The sequence below is a fragment of the Seriola lalandi genome, unplaced genomic scaffold (assembly GCF_002814215.2).
Source record: "Seriola lalandi dorsalis isolate HSWRI2012SDOR001 ecotype SW California unplaced genomic scaffold, Sedor1 jcf7180002054281, whole genome shotgun sequence".
Lineage (NCBI taxonomy): Eukaryota > Metazoa > Chordata > Actinopteri > Carangiformes > Carangidae > Seriola > Seriola lalandi.
In genome coordinates this window covers 47,609-67,008 of record NW_019524834.1, presented here as the reverse complement: position 1 = coordinate 67,008, position 19,400 = coordinate 47,609, and the positions used below count along the sequence as shown (strand labels likewise).

The window sequence follows — 19,400 nt, the reverse complement described above, 5'->3', positions numbered from 1 at the left end:
TCATGACAACAAGATAAACAAAAACAATGATATTTAATGTGTGTGTGTGCAAGTGCGTGTGTGAGCGTGTGTACACAATATGACAAAATTTATTTGGTTATCAACAATAACATGTTGGAGCAGTAACATAGCAACCCGCACATACAAATGAAACAAAGGGACGCGTTGCTATTATGAATTTAAATTAAAATTGACACACTGGAGGACAAATTCATTTTCATATCCTTATAGTTAATTCACTTAGCCATAATATGATGTCATTGTTTGTGCTTGTCCTTGTACTTGTGTGCTGTTTTGATGATCATAATCATTGTTATGGCATCCCTGACATGGTTACCAGATAACTTGAAAACAAAATATATACAGACAGGTGTCGCAACACACACACACACACACACACACACACACACACACACACACACACACACAAAGACTCAGAACACTTTCAGTAAAGGATTATGATTGATTAAAGAGGCACTGACTGATCTAATTAAAGTGCTTAAAGTTTTCATTAGAACATTTAACAAGACTAAAATGTGTTTTCAGTCTTTTCATTTTAGAAACATTTGAAAGCTGTACATGTTCTGTGTATGACTTTGTGCGTGTTAATGGACATCTTGTTAGTTGTAGGCGTATTTCACTCTGTTTGTGCTCCTTTTTGGTCAAAATGGCTTTCAGCTTTGAATGTCCTGCCATGGTGTTGATCAAAACACTTTCAACTCACACACATGCCCACACACAGTGAGTGAACAGATGACACTTTGATATGGGGGAGCTTTTATGTCACTTTTAATGATGACAGAAATTGCCAGCACACACACACATGCAAAATAAATATACTTCCACACTGGAATACACTCATAAGTCACCACCCATAGTTCTTTATCAAATTCACCCTGACCGGTGTCAAAAGGCCTGGAACAGTAAGTGCTTGACAATCATTTCAAGCTAAATACCAGTGTTTCAGCTCCACTGTGGGATCACTTTTGAGAGATGGTCTCTTGTGGCTGAACAAAGAATTACACCAGATTTATTTTGGCTGTTTGTTGTTTTTGAGGGCAACACTGATGATTCTTAGTAAAAACTGCACCTTCTGTGGCTTCTAAAAAGATAATAGATGAAATAGTAGAATGTTGCTGTATGAACTGATATTCATACAGTAAAGTAGTTAAACAGTGCAAGAAATAAAACAACACAAACAAAAACAATAAAGAAAAGAGGCATTAAAGCCATTATTTTTAGATCTTAGATAATTTGTATAATCTGATACAAATGAGTAGGATGTCCCAAAGTTAAGGGCTATGGCAAAAAAATTTTATCACCCTTGAGTTTTAACCCAGTACGGAAACTAGGATAAACAGAAATAATGACACAGAACATTCAGTTCACAGTCTGGGGCTGAAAATAAGCCTTCCAGGGGAGGTTAAGTTTGGCTTTGTAATGTCGACCTTGAGCCCAAATCTCAAAAATATGTAGGAGCATGAAACTTGTAAACTCTCTGACACATAAACACCAAAAAAAGAAAACATTTTACTTAGTAGGTCATGATCACACTGTGGCTGGCTGTGTGCATGACTGTGCATGTGTGTGTATTGCCCGTTCTGTGTGTGTGTGTGTGTGTGTGTGTGTGTGTTTGTGTGTGTGTGTGTGTGTATGTGTGGTGTGTGTGTGTGTGTATGACATGTCCTGATGAGGCAGTTGATTTGGGCTGCTGGTAGGGGGTACTCTAATCTGGCACGCACTCATTGGCACTGCGCTACCTAGTTATTCCACTGACAGCCACTGCCCTGGGAACAGGAGCTCAAGCTCACATGCACAAAGCACACACAGATTTGTATACAAAATACACACACACACACACACACACACACACACACACACACAAAATTCACAGACATGCATTCACACAAACACACACACCCCTCTCGAGGCAGTGTTCTTTCTGATCTCGCTTTGGGACTGGTAGGGACAGATGGGTGAACAGTGGGAGTCTGGGCTGCCATCACTTGAAAAGCAAAGGCACGCATGCACAAATACACAATTTTTACACACACACACACACAGGATCACAGGCTCACCCAGAGTTAGTCAGAAAGTGGAAAACATACAAATGGACAGGCTACAATGCTAACAGAACAGTCTAACTCACTCAGTCTCTTTCTCTCTCTCTCTGTCTCTCTCTCTCTCTCTCTCTCTCTCTCACACACACACACACACAAGGAAACATACATGCTAAGCTACAGCCACACGCAAACTTATTTACTTGTAAACATGCTCAGACTCAAACATGGTCTCTCATGCACACACACACACAAACACACACACACACACACACACACACATATACACACACACATACAGTCAGGATTACTAGAAACACGCATACTTGCTCAACCCATTCTCACCCAACGCTGCTCTCAGGGAGGCTGAGACTGTGTGTGATGCCCCTACTGACACAATATATCACACAGATTGAAGGAAAACATATATTTTTTTTTATCTGATCAGGATGGTCTCTTTAAAAATAAGAATCTCTTTTTCAAGTAAATATGTTACATGAATGAACGCAAAACCTAAAGTCACAGAGGTAAGAAATAAAATGGTGCATTAAAAGAATTGTACAATATTTCTAACTTATACAGAGTTGACCCCAAATAAAATGGAAGAGATTTTTTGACATTTACAGTGGCTGTCATAAGACACCACCAGAAGTTGAAGGTTGTCTGCAGAACACACTGGTAAGGAGCAGTGCAATCAGAAGACTGTTACTGGTAGAGGGAAACCATTAGGAAAGGGCATCATATTAACATATCACTCGTAAAACTGGTATTGGGCAGTATGACTTACCTTTACTTATGAATATTAGCAGAGGGTGTTATTTTACAATTGTTATATAAACCCTGGTGGTTTTTCCTCAGTGGAAGAGAATGTTGTTGTTTGTCTACCCAGGTATTTTCATCACATAGGGCTTCTGAATTCCTTACTTCATGTTAGTTTGTAAAGTGTTGGCAATAAGCAGAAAATCCCCAGGCACGATTGCTTCATCTCATTCAAATTACACTTCCTGATTAAACTTTGTTGGTCCCGATTATTATCTGTCTGGTTTCAGTCTCTATTTGTCTAGCCTGCTCTGTGTAATACTGCTCATTATGTTTATCTCTGTCTCACTGTCAATGCTCTGTGGTGTTTTAGGAAAGAACAGGCTGTGTTGTGTTGTTTCTGTTTTCTAAGTGTCCAGGTCACACAGTTTCTCTCTTGATGTGTCTTGTTTGATTGCTCTTTGCTGGAATCTGTCTGTCAGATTTGATTGCTCATGTCTGGAATCAATCAGGCTGAAAACATCTGCTGAAGGGCAGTGCAGAGGAAGGGTCCATCCACAAACCCACACGTGGTATTTGCAAGCAGTAAAAAGCATGTCAAGAACTTTAACTTCTTCATGTCTGTACATTATTGTTGGTTATAAAAGTAGCTTGTGGGCACATTACTGCCAATAACTGGACTGCTGAGGTGCAGTAGACCATGGTGAATTGTGGGATACACATCTCTGAATACTGCTCAAATAAGTGTGCATCAAGTATGGGTTAAGTGTATTGCGTGTAGACATTTTTCAGATGTGGGCCACACTTGCCTACTACCTTTGATGCATGAATACGCACTTAAGTGCTCAACACTGAAAGTGCAGGTATAGGGACAGACCCTAATTCGTCAGTCTGTTATTATACCTGTACTTCCAAGGGCTGTTGCACTTTGAGACTAATTCAGTAATTTTCTTCTTTTCTCGTGCAACTTATCAATCCTTTGCAGCTCAGTCCTATTAAATCTTTGCCTTTATGCTTTGCTGACTCTGCTCATGCTCAAATAATAATTTATTATGTATTGAATTATCTGAAACCAGAAAGATGAGCTGGGGAGGGAAGCCCATCTTATTATATCAATTACCACTGAGGAACATTTGAATTTTTCATCTCATTCCATTTCATCACGATCATCCTCTCGTCTCCATCATTAAAGTTGCATCATCTATAAGCTCATTTTACCCCACGGGAGTGCAGTGGCTTTACATTTGGCTTAGGTTCACTAATGAGTGAATATTGCTCATGACTCCTCACCCTCATTCCTCTCTCTTTCTCTTCTTCTACCTCGACAGGCTGGAGGTAGCAACTTCAATGAAGAAAGAGGCAGAGCGTTTACTTGAAAAAGAGGAGCAGCATGGTAAAATTCTCAGGTAAGGAAATAACCAGAGAGAGGAGACTGAAAGAGGGACTGGGGGTAGCATACCACGATGAAAGTTTAGTAAGCCAAAGCAGGATGGAGATGAAACAAAAAAACAAAAGAAGCAAAAAATGAGTATTGGTCTGCGTCACCCTGATTGGCTGTCCGCTCCTTGACCAGATGCACGGCAGGAAGGCCGGGGCAGATGGGAAACAACTGTGCGAGATGATAGAGGGAACACAATAAAAGAGAGAATGGAAAAAAACAGAGGAGAGAAAGTTCATTTTGCCGACCCACTGGTTATTTCCTGGAGGTAAAGAGAGAGATTGAAAAAGTTGTGAGCAGTTAATAACAGGAGAGGAGCAGAGGAGAGAGGTGGAGGTGAAGAGAGTGGGAGGGAGGAGATGAGACGTGCTTTTCAATCAGGCCGCTGACATTGAAAGCTGCTAAATGAGTAAACCATTGGGTGAGTGAATGCATGCAGTCTCTCCCTCTCTCTTTCTCTCTCTCTCTTTCTGTTTTTCTCTATCTTTGCCTTATCGCCAATGACAGATCTGGCTCATATCTGTTCTTCCATTTGGTGCTGTCAGCCTTATGATTTATGTCATCTGACATTATAAAACTGGCTCTCGTGACAAGCAGTGCCCATGCTCTCCTCCACTCTGCACGCACACACACACATACACACACACACACACACACTCTCAGGCACCACAGAGCAGCTCAGAGTCTTCCCCCTCATCCAGCCTCGTCTCGTCTGAGACTCCGTTCATTTTTGATCACCTTAAGCCACAAACCCTGAATAAGAAAAACAACAACCACTCAGCCCTGCTGAGCTCTCAAAAACTGTCACATCACTTCGCACGCAAGACCCAGCCATGTTCATGATGTTTGTCTGTGAGTATACAGTCTTGTGTGTGTTTGTGTAGGTGCGATGTATCCATATGTGTTACGTGTGTCTGTGTGTACCCACTTCTGTGTATGTGTGTGTGTATGTGTGTGTATGTGGGAAAATAGGACTGTTTAGTGTGCTCTCACCCACATGTTCCCTCAAAACTGTTCTTGGAATAACAGAATGTTCTGTTCCAGCACTCTAGTTTTCCACATCCATGCTTTGCATGAGTTTGTGACTTGATGGAGCATGTGTGTGTATGTGCACGTATGTGGGTGTGAGTGTGCGAGCTGATCTAGTGATCCTTCATGTTGCTTAAAGTGCTTTTCGTCTGAACTTATTTCTTTGTGAGTGAGTGAGATGGAGGAGGAAGAGGGAAAGGGAGAGTGCTGAAGAACATGGCTGCGGCTTTTTTTAAGGACAGTGTCGTTACATCACTCCTCATTTTCCTTCTCCTAGCTTTAATTTTTTTATTTTGTCTTCTCTGTCTTTCTATGAAAGCTGGGCCAGGCCAAAATCTAGAAAGAAAAAATGAAAATACAGCCCCCATCCTGCAGCTCACCCCTCACAGGCATATGCACACACATCATACACACACAAGCAACACAACCGGAGCCATGAGCCCTTGGCTATGGTTAACAGAAGGCTAAAGTATTAGCAACATTTGACATAGCCTCTCATTGCCTGCTTTCATGGTAAATCTACCTTCACAACAGGACAATGAAGTTAGCAGCCTGTTACCTTTCCAGGAGAATTACAGCAAGTTCCCTCCATCTCTGAAAGGCATCACCAATACTGGCACATATCCATCTGAATGGACGAGCACGCGCACCTGCATTTTTAGATTAGCCACTTGCTCTCTAAAATGACCTGTGATGGCCAAAGTCTTCTGTCACAAACTAGATTCTTTTAGTCTAAAAACAGAGGAGATGCAGACTTTTAGTTTGCTCTCCAATCAGTTGAATTACAATACGCTGAAAGGTGTTTATGGAATTTTTGCCCGTTGACGCCCAATAAATTTTACCTGTCATTTATTTTTTACATTTGTAGATACGAAATACGAAAGAAAGTTAGTGAGCTCTAAGTCAGTCTCCAAGTCAACATTTTTATAACAGATTTATAAGAGCAGGGTTTGATTTTTGTGTGATTAATGACAGTTTTGTGAGTTTACCAGTTGTTTTTAGCCTGAAAGAATTCTGTAACTACATTTGATTGAGCTCTTAATAAAGTTTCTCTCACTCATAATTTCTAAAGCTCTCTAAAGATCTCACTGTTGGCTGTCTGAATCCCCTAAGGACAAACTCAAACTGTAAGCTGTTTTGTGTAATTTGACCTGGATGTGAAGTGTTGCACGCCTCTGTCCACTTTCAGAGTAAAATCTTGGACAATGGCTTTTTTAAATCACCAAAGGCAGAGACAATGCAATATCTGGTGTTTTAATACCATATTACAAATTTAATTTGTTGGCAAATCAGTTAGTTTTAAGCCAGTGTGGTGGAGTCATTTTCAGTCAGTACCACTTCTAACTTGATTTTCAGCCTTTTTTCATTTAGCTACATTTTTTGATTTGTTTAATATAAAATGGCCCATAGACATCTAATTCCATGTTTTTTATTTTTTTTATTTTTAAGACTTATTCTGGGGCATTATTGCCATTAATTGATAATATACTAGTTAGAGGCAGACAAAAAATGTAGGGAGAGAGAAATACATAGATGTTATCAGATGGGGACATTAGGGTATACAGTACATGGTATTCGTCTTAGCTCCTTTTAGCCAATGCAGACTTAACTAACTTTGACAGTAAAAGACAATATACACAGGATCTGGCTGTGTCGCGGTTAACAGAAACATTTCGTTGTCCTGGTCGGCGTGTCCACCGAATCCGTGACCAGAATGTCTCACATGTGGCTTTTTACCACACTCAGCAACTTTATGCAGCAATGTCTATTTTTGCTGGAGCAACTCACGTCTCTGAAATGTGTTTTACTTGTAAATGTATATATTTACTGGCAATTGACTTAACATTCATTTGCGTCACTAGAGCATGACGCAGCAGGATCCTGTGAACATTCAGCCAAAGACACGACTCTAACATGACTGGAATATCCAGATGTGGGCGTATTCTGTTGAAGTTCAAAAATAGTTGCAATCTCAAGAGTTTAGAACCTTCCAAAACACAGCTGGAGAAAAATAGAGAGTGAACATAGCAACAAGCACACACAGGGTCAGGACTGAACACTGCAAAATGATCTCGCTCCTACAGGCTCTTAAATGTTGACTTGTAAACAGAATTTGTTTTGTGGGGCAAAGATCTTTTCAATGAAAGAGTAGCTGCATTTTTATAAAATCTTGATCTATCTAAGTAAAATTGTCACAGAACTTACAGTTTGCTGTCTTTCAGAAATACACACATTCCCACCAGGCAGCAGTCACCACAGTCTTCTGCTCTTACACGCTGATAAACTCCACTGGAGCAATTGAGGATTAAGAGCCAAAGCTGTGTCTCAAATTCAGAGGCCGTATCTCCTGAAGGACATGGTTTACAAAGGAGTGGCCTTTGTAGCCATCGTCGACCACGCAGGCCAAACCGAAATGAAATGGTCTAGTCTATGAAGGATTTCCTATTTATCCTCAGCCACTATTTTATTTTCGGAGTCTGACATTATCTCATTTTGAAAAGGGATTCCATAGTCATTCATCACCAGTGTGCAATCAATCTTGGAATAGGTTGGGCCGCGAAGGATCCATTAGTTGGATGACATTTCTTGGCCATATTTAAAGGAGCCTTTGAAATGTCATGCCGCTGCGACGCAGTCGGTCTTCAAATGTATCCTTCAAAGGATGCAGACCCTGAATTGAGACAAAGCTATTGACAAAGTAGTTGTTAAGAGAGAGCAGGGCAAAGAATTTTCCCACCGGTTTTGGATTCCACTGGAGTCTTTTTGAGCCACACCTTTAATAGCTAATGTTGTCTTATTCACACACTTGTCACTTTAACAACACTTGCTAACAGCCACCTAGGTAGCTGTTAACAATACTGTCTCAATCTTTATGTGACAGCTCACTTAAGATGTTCAGATATATTAGCCATCAACACCAGAATCCCTTCAGTTTACTAAATGCTCAGGTGAAATTTTCCAGCTTTTATGTATTTAACCTGCATTTTCAAATTGTTATTTTGTGTGTGTGTGTGTGTGTGTGTGTGTGTGTGTGTGTGTGTGTGTGTGTGTGTGTGTGTGTGTGTGTGAATGTGTTTGTGTATTTGTTTGTTGGTATTTTTCAGAGGTGTGTGTGAGCGGCAGGAGAAGGCCTTGCAAGCAACTCTCTCCGTGCTCCACTCCACTGGCGGTGAGCTCACTGATGTACGGGGTTTCCTCAGCCAGCTGACAGGGGCCTGGCAGGCCTTCAAATCCCAGACTCTGCAGCACAGCACACAGGTGTTCTCAGGTAACACACACACGCATGGCAACGTGCACACACACCAACTTAAGCTTCACAATTTAAGGACGTACAGACAGAGTGAGAGGAACAGATATTTAGATGTATGAGGCTAATTTAAAGGACAGCAAGACTTTCAATACAGAGCTGGTGAGGTGAGCAGCAGGAATAAACATTACCTCAACTGTAGAATAGACTCTTAGTTCTGAGGGCAGCAACCACAATGGACGACCATAATGTGTGTGCGTGTATGTGTTTTTACAGTCGCTACACAAATACTTGTAACAGTTAAAGAGCATTTCGGCAGGAAGGAATGTGTGTGTGTGTTCATGCGTATATGTGTGTAAATGCTGTAAACTGATGAAATCCTTCTATAAAATTTAAAGGGACTGAGCAAGCGCTTCAGGCTGTGTGTGTGTGTGTGTGTGTGTGTGTGTGTGTGATCATCGTTGACACTAAATGCCTGAAGGAGAGCTAACCTCAAGCTCACCTCATGGGTGGGTCTTTTTTTGTCTCTCTGCTGCACGTTCCAAACAGTTGCCAAGTGTGCACACGTATCTGTGTTTGTGTGTTTGTGTGTGTGTGTGTGTGTGTGTGTGTGTGTGTGCGTGTGACAGAGCCAAATGGAGGGAGAGAGAGAGGGACTGAGGGAGACTTTGATAGAGGAAGGGGGAAGAAAAAGAAAGTAGTCTGCTGTTTGTATTGATGCCGTGTGAGGATGTGTTTGTTCAGTGACGTGAGCATGAATGGCATCTGCCGCTTGGACCAACAGATGCAATAAAATACCTTCCCAGGAATGTGTGCGCACACACACACACACACACACACACACACACACACACACACACACACACACACACACACACACACACACTCACACACGCATGCACGCACATACACACACAAATATAAACATACACAAATACACACCAAAACACCACAGGCGCACACATATGAACATTCAGTGAATATAGTCAGGGAAACCTATATCTTCTCTCAAACCAAACTACACATTCACATTTAGAAACTTAACTCAGGAGGTCAAATCATAGTTTATCTTGTTCTACACAGTGCAACTATTTGTAGCACATGTAAACAAATTGCAGATTTTGTGGTAATCCTGATGATGTAAATAACACAAGAATCTTACCTTTGTATTGCCAAGGAAAAGAAAATCGATGGTTTTGCAAAACTTAGATTATTGTTTTTCATAAGGTTTGTGTCTCTTTTGTTTGTTTTTTGTATGTTTTTTTGTCCTCTCTTTTTTGTTGTTTTGCAACTCTTTGTGGTCATTTTTTGTTTTTTTTGCTGTCGTTTTGTCAATACAGTATACAATGGGCATAGACAGTACAAATGGGACATACAACAGGAGAAGGTTAGGGCACAGGACACACACTCAAATTCAATCAATTTATTTGAGTTCATGAGTCAGTTTTAATCACTAGGTGACTGTAATTTCAAAACTGAATAGTAACACTTATGTAATAACATTTAATTTTTAATTGTTGTGTTCATATTGGACCAGGATACAAAAATGAGAATGACACACCAGAGTGTGTGAAAACCCTAGGTTCCCATCTGACTTAGATTTGCAGACTTCCACAAAACACACACCTCACCAGTCAGCTGTATATAACTCCAAACTGATATGGGCGTTAGCTGGCAATTAAACTGTGCTACCTGTCTATCAGCGTTCTGTGGTTAGCGTCAAACGACAAAAGAAAGGAGAAGGAGAGGGGGGAAAAAAAGGAGAGAAACATAAGGAGGTTGCCTAATGTGAGCATATGACTGTGGTTTATGGTTATGTGGAGAAGAGGAGGGAGGAGACGAGAGAACAACCTCAAGGGGTGTGGAATTTTATAGAGCGCGAGACAAAGATGAGTACTGAGAGCAGTCAAAGATGAAAACATGATTAATCTCAGATCATTTTTGTGCAGTTGTCAGCAAATGACTTGTAAAACTTGATTTGAGACTCTTGAGTGTGGGAGGTTTCATTCAATATTTTGGAAGGGCAGAGGGTTGACAGTGGAATTGAGGGGAAAGGCTGTTACTAAACGTGACTAGGAGTGTATGAATCTGTGTGTGAGTGTGTTTGCACTTATGACCGATCGTTGAACCACAGTCATCTGCCAACACCCTGGGCCATCTTTAGACTATATGGTATCTATTTCCCTGGAAGCCAACTTTGTATATGTGTGTGATTATAGTGACAGCAGTAATATAAAAACATCAAAATGGTTCTCACACAACAGCAAAGATTTTTGTTTCCATCATCTCCCAGTCCAGGACTGTTCCCACATGTGTCTGTCTCTGTTTTTACTCTCAGTTTTACCCTCATGTCTTGCGACATATGCTGTATAATATCACTGTGAAACGACAGTCATCAAACGTCTATCAGACTATAGTTGGTATCTAAAGTAGAGCTAAAATAAGTCACTATAACTGTTCCTTTTAATAATAAAGCCTGAGATTAAAGACAACATCTTTTGTACATTTGGCACTGCACTGTTTCTGGGAGGACAAATAGAAAAATTCCTCAGTATTCCAGTTAAGTAGAAATAATCTTCAGGGTGAAACAGCAACACTCCTCTATTTCTCTGGAAACCAGAACTATTTTCCATGAAGCTGTGGTTTAGGGGTTTGCGTTGCTTTTATTACACATAATAAACTAGGCTGACACCCAAAAATGGTTGTGGTACACAAGCAGTTAAGAATGTGATATTATAGTAATGTAAAGAATTCCAGGGTGTAGCTGTTTGTGTTTGTGTGTGTAGGTAACTATAAAGGTATCTATAATTTACAGAAGTGTATGTTATCACATGTTCCTGTAGTGTAGTTTTTTCTGTACATACAGTTAGCTCCAAATATTATATCAGCTCTCTCATACTATGTAGATGTCAGCATAGCTGGAGGCGCCGGGTGTGTCTGTGTTTGTGAGAGAGAGAGTGTGTGACCAATTTTTCTGAATTGCAATATACTGTATGTTGAAATTAGTTAATTTATAGTCTGTGATGTCTACTTTTGAAATCTGCTCTGTTTTCTCCACTAATTTGAATGTATTTATAGCTTTGACACGGGAGAATTTGTTTTATATTTTATGAAGCTGTGAAGCTCAAAACATATAATGAGCCTCAGTATAGCCTGTTCTTTTTCACAGTTCACTGTAATACTGAAATATTCTCAATTAGATATGTGGTAGATGGTAGTTTCCCTCAAGTATCTCTGGGTCTTTTCATTGTTGACTTTTATCTCTGTTATTTAAAAAAATATCTTTCCATCTTGTCTTTTTATTTGTTTTAGAGTTTAAGCTAGTTTAGCTGACTCACAATGTAGCTAACTAATAATTAACAATTTCTGCACTACTTATGACATGATTCAGTCTATCTACTGGATGTTTTTGGATTGGTACAGACATGGACAACCACCAAATTGGTTTCCTTTTCCATTCGTTTTGGTAATTTTCTGTAAATATCAGAATTGCTAACATATTTTCTGCACATAAAACCCTTCTTGGTCTTTAACAGTCATATTTTGTCAGAGAGGACTGCAATAAAGACTCATATGGTCATTTAGGTTAATATGTCAAAGGGGAGAAACATACAAGTAAATTTACAATAACATTTTTTAAGGTTAAGCAGATGTTTTTAAATCACAGTAATGGCAGCCATAGCAGCTATGTATTCATGTTTAATTAACAGAAAATAAAAATGCACTGTAGCTGTAGTACTCCATCAGTCAACCCAGTAACAATACTATAATTGTTACAGTAACTTGGTGGCCAGCTGCCGGTAAGTTGCTATAATATTTACTGCCACCTTATCACATTGTGTGTGTCTGTGTGTCTGTACTGAGACACATAAAAGAAGCACTGTAGAGAAAGTGAGACAGGCTGGTTTGCTTTCATCGCAAAGCCTTTCTGCTCCATCAAGTATTTATACAACTATTTCTGTTTGGACATTTCTGTTACTGTGTATATTTGTGAGTTTTTCTGTGTGGGTTTCTGTGCTGCTGTGTGTGTCTTTCTGTGAGTGGTTCTTTGTACATGTGTTCTTGTGTGTTCTGTATTTATGTGTGTGTCTGTCTGAGTCTTTGTGAGTTTCTGAGTGTCTGCAAGTGAGTGTGTGTGTGTGTGTGTGTGTGTGTTGCTTTACCCTGGCAGACCTCATCATGTCACAGTGACCAGAAAGCAATTATCGGTGTATTGCCGCTTTGAGGAGGACCTCCTACACTCCCCTCTTCCTGCTGAGAGAGAAAGGGAGTGAGAGATGGAGAGGGTAAGAAAGAAAAGGGAAAACAACCGCAGAAAGAAAGGAAGAGGAATAGTTAAGTAGATGAAGAAAGACTGAGAGGAGAGAGACAGTGAGGAGAAGGATGAAAGAGAGAAAAACAATGTGAGAGAGCGAGGAAAACACAGACTCAGAGGAAGAGAATGTCAGGCTGACATTGCTGGATTGGTTTGAGAGCTTTCCAGAGCCACAGCCACAGTGCCCTGCTGCACCGCTCTGAAGGACCCTCACAGACTCTCTCAAATCTCAACTCAATATACAGTACACACACACATGCATGCGCGTGCACACACACACAAATACAAACACATTACACCTCTTTTACACACTGCACTACCCACACTGCTAGCCTGTCAGTCATTCAAACAACTAGCCAAGACACCCACACAGAGCTTTTGTCTGTTGGCTTTTTTGACTGCATGTTTTGCAAAACAGTTTCATGTGTAGTATTTATGCATATGTATATTTTAATGGTAATGCTAATAGTATTACTAATATAAGTGAAAATCCTACCTTTGTCATGTTGACATAACTTGACTATTCTTTATAGTAGATTTTCATGATGTACCCAGCAGCAAGCATCATATGCTTCCGCAGAAAGGTGGGTGACCATGAACAGTTAAGTTTCCAGTTTCACTGGACAAGTTTCTTCCAAAGTTTTCAACATACATCTGATGGAACAGGGCCCCATTTCACCATATTTTCAACATGCAAGCTGCATGATTAGGTTAAGGCCCGATATTCAGTAATATTGAATATTGCAATATTTGCTGCAGAGTATGACCCTCATTTAACTGCTTTGCTTACTGTACTGTAAATAAAACTTTTAACTGCAGTTTATTGGTAGCATCAATTATACCTTCATGCCTCCCTTGCCCTTTACCTGCAGAGCTGCAACCCAATAGCCTATTTTCTTATGACTTGCAAGTGTTACCGCACTGATTTTGTATTGGCCTGTAAGTGCTGCCAAAATACTTCAGCTGCACAGCAGTACTTTGGATGAACAATCCTTTGTAGACAGACACTGATGGCAGATTGCAGCTGCTGCTGATGTGCTACTTTCACGACACAATTAGACAAGGTGTAATACTTACTGTGTCGCTGACATTGGGCCAATTCATTAATTAGACATAATAAGGATATAGAACATACGCCCTCCCCCACATCATTTTTCTACCCAGGGCATTCCCTCTTGAACACAGAAACCAATTCAGTATATATTTAATGGTACGTATATAGAATAGGAACCTTTCCTGTGCTGCTTATGCACATGTGGATGCTGTGATGATTTTGAAGATCATGATTATCTTCTTATGTCCCTCTCTGTGGTGGACAGGACATCTTATAGGAACAGTTCTTGTGCTGCAGGCTTTTAAAGTTAGTAAGTTACCAGTAAAGCTGACTGCTGATGAAGCTGATGAAAATAATTGGGAAGTTGGTGATGATGTTGGTGAAGATAACAGTAACAAATGTTGTGATTATGCCAAGGTGGAGAAATCAAAACAAACATGGCGTGTCTCGAGCTTTTCACTATTCAGACTTGGAACTTAAGTGCTTTTCTCTTACGTGACATCCACTCCTGCCTGCAGCTGCAGTAAGTCCAACGCTACAGTCTGATATGTTGTTGGCCTGACATACCGCCTAAATATTGCAGTTAAGTATTTCTTCCAGGTCTGTTTTTTAATGTAAATTAGAAGGTGCAGAACACAAGATCACAACAGGTTCAGATTCAAACAAGTAGAAAGTAGCCCTATATAGGTGACGGCATCCTCACTCAGATTAAGTGTCTTCTTATTTTTTTTATTAATGTTTCCAAGTATTCGTATTCTGCTCTGTTCTGTTATTCTTTAAGGAATTCCATATTTATTAAGTGCTGTTTACTCTCCTCTGTCTCCCTTTCTCTGTAAGTCATACAGTGTAACAGCCTCCGGTGACATGCCTGGCCCTGAGCCAGCGTTATATGAAGGCAAGCTTTCGAAAGCTTTTACACCATGTTCATCGTGTCAAAACTCAAATCTGTGTGTGTGTGTGTGTGTGTGTGTGTGTGTGTGTGTGTGTGTGTGTGTGTGTGTGTGAGAACAGTGCTGAGAGAGGAGCTGAAACATTCCAACGAGGAGTTACAGAAAATGAGAAAAGAGAAAGAGCAACTTACTCAGCAGCTGATGTAAGTGTCTACAGTATGTGGTAAAACACACACACACACACACATACAGTATATGGAAACTTGTGTTCAGATGGGGATGCAGGTGGAGCGTGGTATTTGGAATATGCTGGGTGAAGAACAGGTCAGTGCAGGGCTTGGCTATATGTATGATTTCCCTCAACCAATCAAAACCTTCTGTACAACCCCATTGGCACCACTGAAACCAGGAAATGCTCACGTTCCTCATACCAGGCCTGCTAAGCTGCATCAACAGAGGATTTGACTTGTATACACTCACACAAAGGTCTACAAAGGAGTTATGACTTGAGGAAAAATATGCGCCTGTGGCTTTTGAAAATATGCTGATGAAGAAGCTCTATCAGTTCAAACATTCTGCAGCTCCTTTGACATTTTGTTCCTTTTCCATCCTCCTCAGTACCTAAACCTGCAGACACACATATACTCACACGAAGGTAAATACAGAACGACGACCACAACACATACTCTACAAAAGCAAGAGATTCAGTAAGTCACATAAATAAAGGTTTTTCAAACCCCTTGAACTCTAATGTGTCAGCCTCAGCAGCTGCTGTGAAGTAGTCATGGAAGAAACCTACATTTTAGCATCACCAGCGGTAGGGCTGTGGGTGTGGCTATCGGTCAGTCCACCACCACGCAAGACTATTGGATGAATAGCCATGAAATTGTTTACAGACACAGACACAGGAGTAATTCACTAGTCTTAAACATTTCCACTGTTTAATTAAATTAAAGCACAGCATAGGAAATTCTAAAGGTTTTTAGTTTGTAAAAACAGACTAAAAGCCAAGTCCATGCACACACATGAAGTTTTTTTTATCTCTATTTGCTCGCTATTGACTGTTTTCACAAGCACAAGATTGCTTGAGCTGGTCACTGTAGGTCTGTTTTACTGTCCATTGAATTCTAAATGGATAAATTATTCCATATTTGGTCATATCTTAACACTGGTTTGCACTGTACAGCAGCAACTTTTTCAAATGTTTGTGCACATTCTGAGTTATAGTGTTATTTTTAAGCAACAGAGAATGCTTTTCATCATGTTTTGGTGACGTCAGTTGTAATATTTGGAAAATCAGCCCCTTCAAAGGTTTACACGCAGACACAGAAATGAACAAATACCCACAGAAACACACATGCAGATACACAGAGACACAAACATCCCCCTACCCACAAAGGGAGTAAATGTTAAATATTGCTTCTATCTAATAATCAAAGCATTAAAGGACTACTTGACCTGACAGACTACAGATGAAACACTCATTTGTTCACTTATGTTTCCTCCATCCTCCTCTATAAACATCAGTCTCTCTTCTTTCTCCCACATTTTTTGGTCATAAACTTTTGACCTTTAAAAATGACAGATTTTCCTTTTCTGTCTTTTTTCTAATCCGTTTCAATTCAGCTTCAGTTACAGGAATAACTACCCTGCCAGTATGTGTGGTTGATTCTCAATGTGAGTCTATATATACATCACTTTTTTGTATTTCTGTAGAAGGACATTGTGTGTGTGTGTGTGTGTGTGTGTGTGTGTGTGTGTGTGTGTGTGTGTGTGTGTGTGTGTGTGGTAAGTGTGGTAAGTGTATGTGTGTCTGTCACAGGTTAGCTACACATACACATTGTTTGCAAGATACATCCAAATAAATGTGGCATTAATAACACTTTTGTATATTTGTGTGTGACATAATCTTGGTACCTTGATACTGATTAGAGTTTTGGTATACATTGTAGAGAAGCATCCTGCTTCACTCACACAAACACAGATAACAAATACAGTTCTCAGTCAAACACAAAAAGTGGTGGTTTTACTGTAGTAAACACTGGTTCTTGCTAACAATCTGTGACTGCAGACATGATGAAATATTAATTTATTCATGGATATTCAGTCCTCATCTTCCCCTCCTTCAACGATGAGTCTCTTCTAACTGCAATTCTTCACACACACTCCATCACTAATTCTTTTACCATATTTTGACAGCTTTTCATATCAGACCGATGTGTTTCATTGTCCCTGATTTTCTGCCTTTTATACTTGCCTGCTTATGTCATTTTGAGTGTTTGAGTTTTATATTGAACTAATGAAAACATCTGGCTTTGGTGCAAGTGAATTTAAGTTATGGTTAATACACCATCACTGTTACTAATAAAATATGGAGTATCTAGATAATGTTATTTGATTTGATTGGATTTTTAAGACAGACATTAAACAAGTTGGTTTGCTATCTAAATATCTCACCATCAGAGCTCAGCCAAAGTCCTCTGTAAGGATCAGTAAAAATCCTTTATTGACCCCCTCCCCTCTCACACAGATTGTACATGCCAGTGTGTGCATGTATGTGTGTAGGGTGCATGTCCATGCAATATGTGGATCAGGGCTGAGACAGGGAGGATGGAGGGGATGTTTGCAGTCGCACGCGACCCACCCAGACATATGGACATATGCTACAGGGAGAATCAGCCTTAAGGCCATGTTGCATGATGAGGTGTGTGTGGAGGAGGAGGCGGCGGATGTGCTCAAGTCTGAGACTTTATTGCATGATAAGGAGTGTGTGTGTGCGTGTGGAGAGAGGATTGTAAAGAGGGAAAACAGGGCTTGTGTTTATCTGAGCAGCTCAACTCAGTTGTCCAATGTCTACACAGCCGCACAGTGTTCAATATTTAACTTGACCTGTTGGCCAGTTTGAATTTTTTTTGGTGAGCTATGTCAAATGTAGACAAAAAAATAATTTTGTACCCTCACTTTCATGTTTCCCAAAAAGATATACAAAAAACATCTTATTTTATAATTTCATATTTTTACATGCAATTTATTTGTAACATAATCTGAGAGTTTACAATTGTAAATATGAGACTAATGTTAATATAAATCTTAAAGTAAAGTAAAAGTCATGCATTAAAAATTACAATCCACGACTTACAAATTGTAGTACACAACCTTCAAACAAAGGTCTCTCTTCCTGCCCCATGTGTGGCAGACAGTCAGGCGAGGTCTAGACTGAGATCCAGATGGGACGTCTGAGTTGATTGGCTAACCTTCCTTTCACTGTCCAGCTGATGGTGATTGGTTGCCTGTTCAAACACCCTCTTCCACAGCGGCTCTGTGTGGGTTTGTGTGTGTGTGTGTGACCTGTTTTCTTCCTGTTCCACTTTGCTTTATATGAGCTCCTGAACCCCTGATTCTCTCTTGAGATCCAAGAACAAAAAGAACCAGTTTGTTTGTGTGCAAGAGGTGTTGCCATGACAACTGCCCAACCTTTGACCCCCCCCAGCCTCCGTCAAACATCAGTGTTCCGCACCTGTTGCGTTTCTGTGGCGCCAGCACGTTGCCTTGGAAACACACACATACACACATATTTCAGGGGCGGTCTAAGGACAGAGAGCGGCTGTGGAATCCTTCTGATCCTAGCATGCAATCTGAGCAGCATGCCAGAGAGACACTCAAGGGCAGCTTGTTTTGTCATGACTGTTTACACACACACACACACACACAGGAACACACACAGTTCAGGATCTCTAAGCTTTTTGTCTTCACTGTATTTTTTCATAGACCACTAGTATGAGAATAGTACTGTCTAAGATGCTTTTATTATGTGATGATCACCCATTGTTACCTGGCTTACAGTTTATACAAGTCAGCAGGAGTGATGGGCAGTTACAGCATGAGGGCCATTTGACAGCGTTTGTCAGAGCAACTCCAAACCCCTTCCTGTATGACATGTATGTAAAGGTGTTGGGAAGCTTACTGCTGCTCTCTGATTGGCAGGAGACGCTGAGCTCATCCTTTCATCAGAGGATGAACACATGGATCATCCAACACAGACGCAGGCCAGGTTGAAAGGCTGGATTAGAGGGAAGAGAGGGATAGATGAAAGACAGGATGGATGCACTGAGCAAGGGAGGAGAGATGAAAGAGTGGATGATGGAATGAGTGAAGGTCAAGAGAGAAACAGCAAAGGATTGATGTGATTGATGTGATACAGCTTGTTTTCATCAGGCTGATGCACGCTGACTGTTCTGTGCGTGTCCATGCATGTGTGTTCATGTGTGCATGCATCGTGTGTCTGTGCCTGTGTGGCTGTGTTACCGCAGCAAAATAACTATTGATCTCAGGGTGTAGGACCAAGGACCTCGTTTCCCACAAAATCTTGCTCTCCCGTTTGCCTAACACACAAGCACACACACACACACACACACACACACACACACACACACACACACTGACATCTTTCTGTTTTTTCTTCCCTGACCTCGGTCCTCCGTTTATCTCATATTAGATAAAAATCAGTCACAGCCCTTTGGGAAAGAGGAAGTCTTTTTTCTTCCTCTCAGATTCAAAAGAAATCTCCCTTCTCTTGTTTCTCGCTCCCTCCCTCCCTCCCTCCCTCCC

General features: G+C 40.5%; 1 protein-coding gene across 1 annotated transcript in view; it reads left to right on the top strand.

The window, feature by feature from the left end:
- The window catches only part of lekr1 (Leucine-, glutamate- and lysine-rich protein 1), a 70,952-nt gene that overhangs the window by 25,990 nt on the left and 25,562 nt on the right, over window positions 1–19,400 (top strand). Inside the window, exons 3-5 of the mRNA XM_087173779.1 lie at window positions 4,148–4,225; window positions 8,391–8,554; window positions 14,914–14,995. Of these exons, the coding sequence (XP_087029905.1) occupies window positions 4,148–4,225; window positions 8,391–8,554; window positions 14,914–14,995 (324 nt within the window). The remainder of the gene's footprint in view (window positions 1–4,147; window positions 4,226–8,390; window positions 8,555–14,913; window positions 14,996–19,400) is intronic.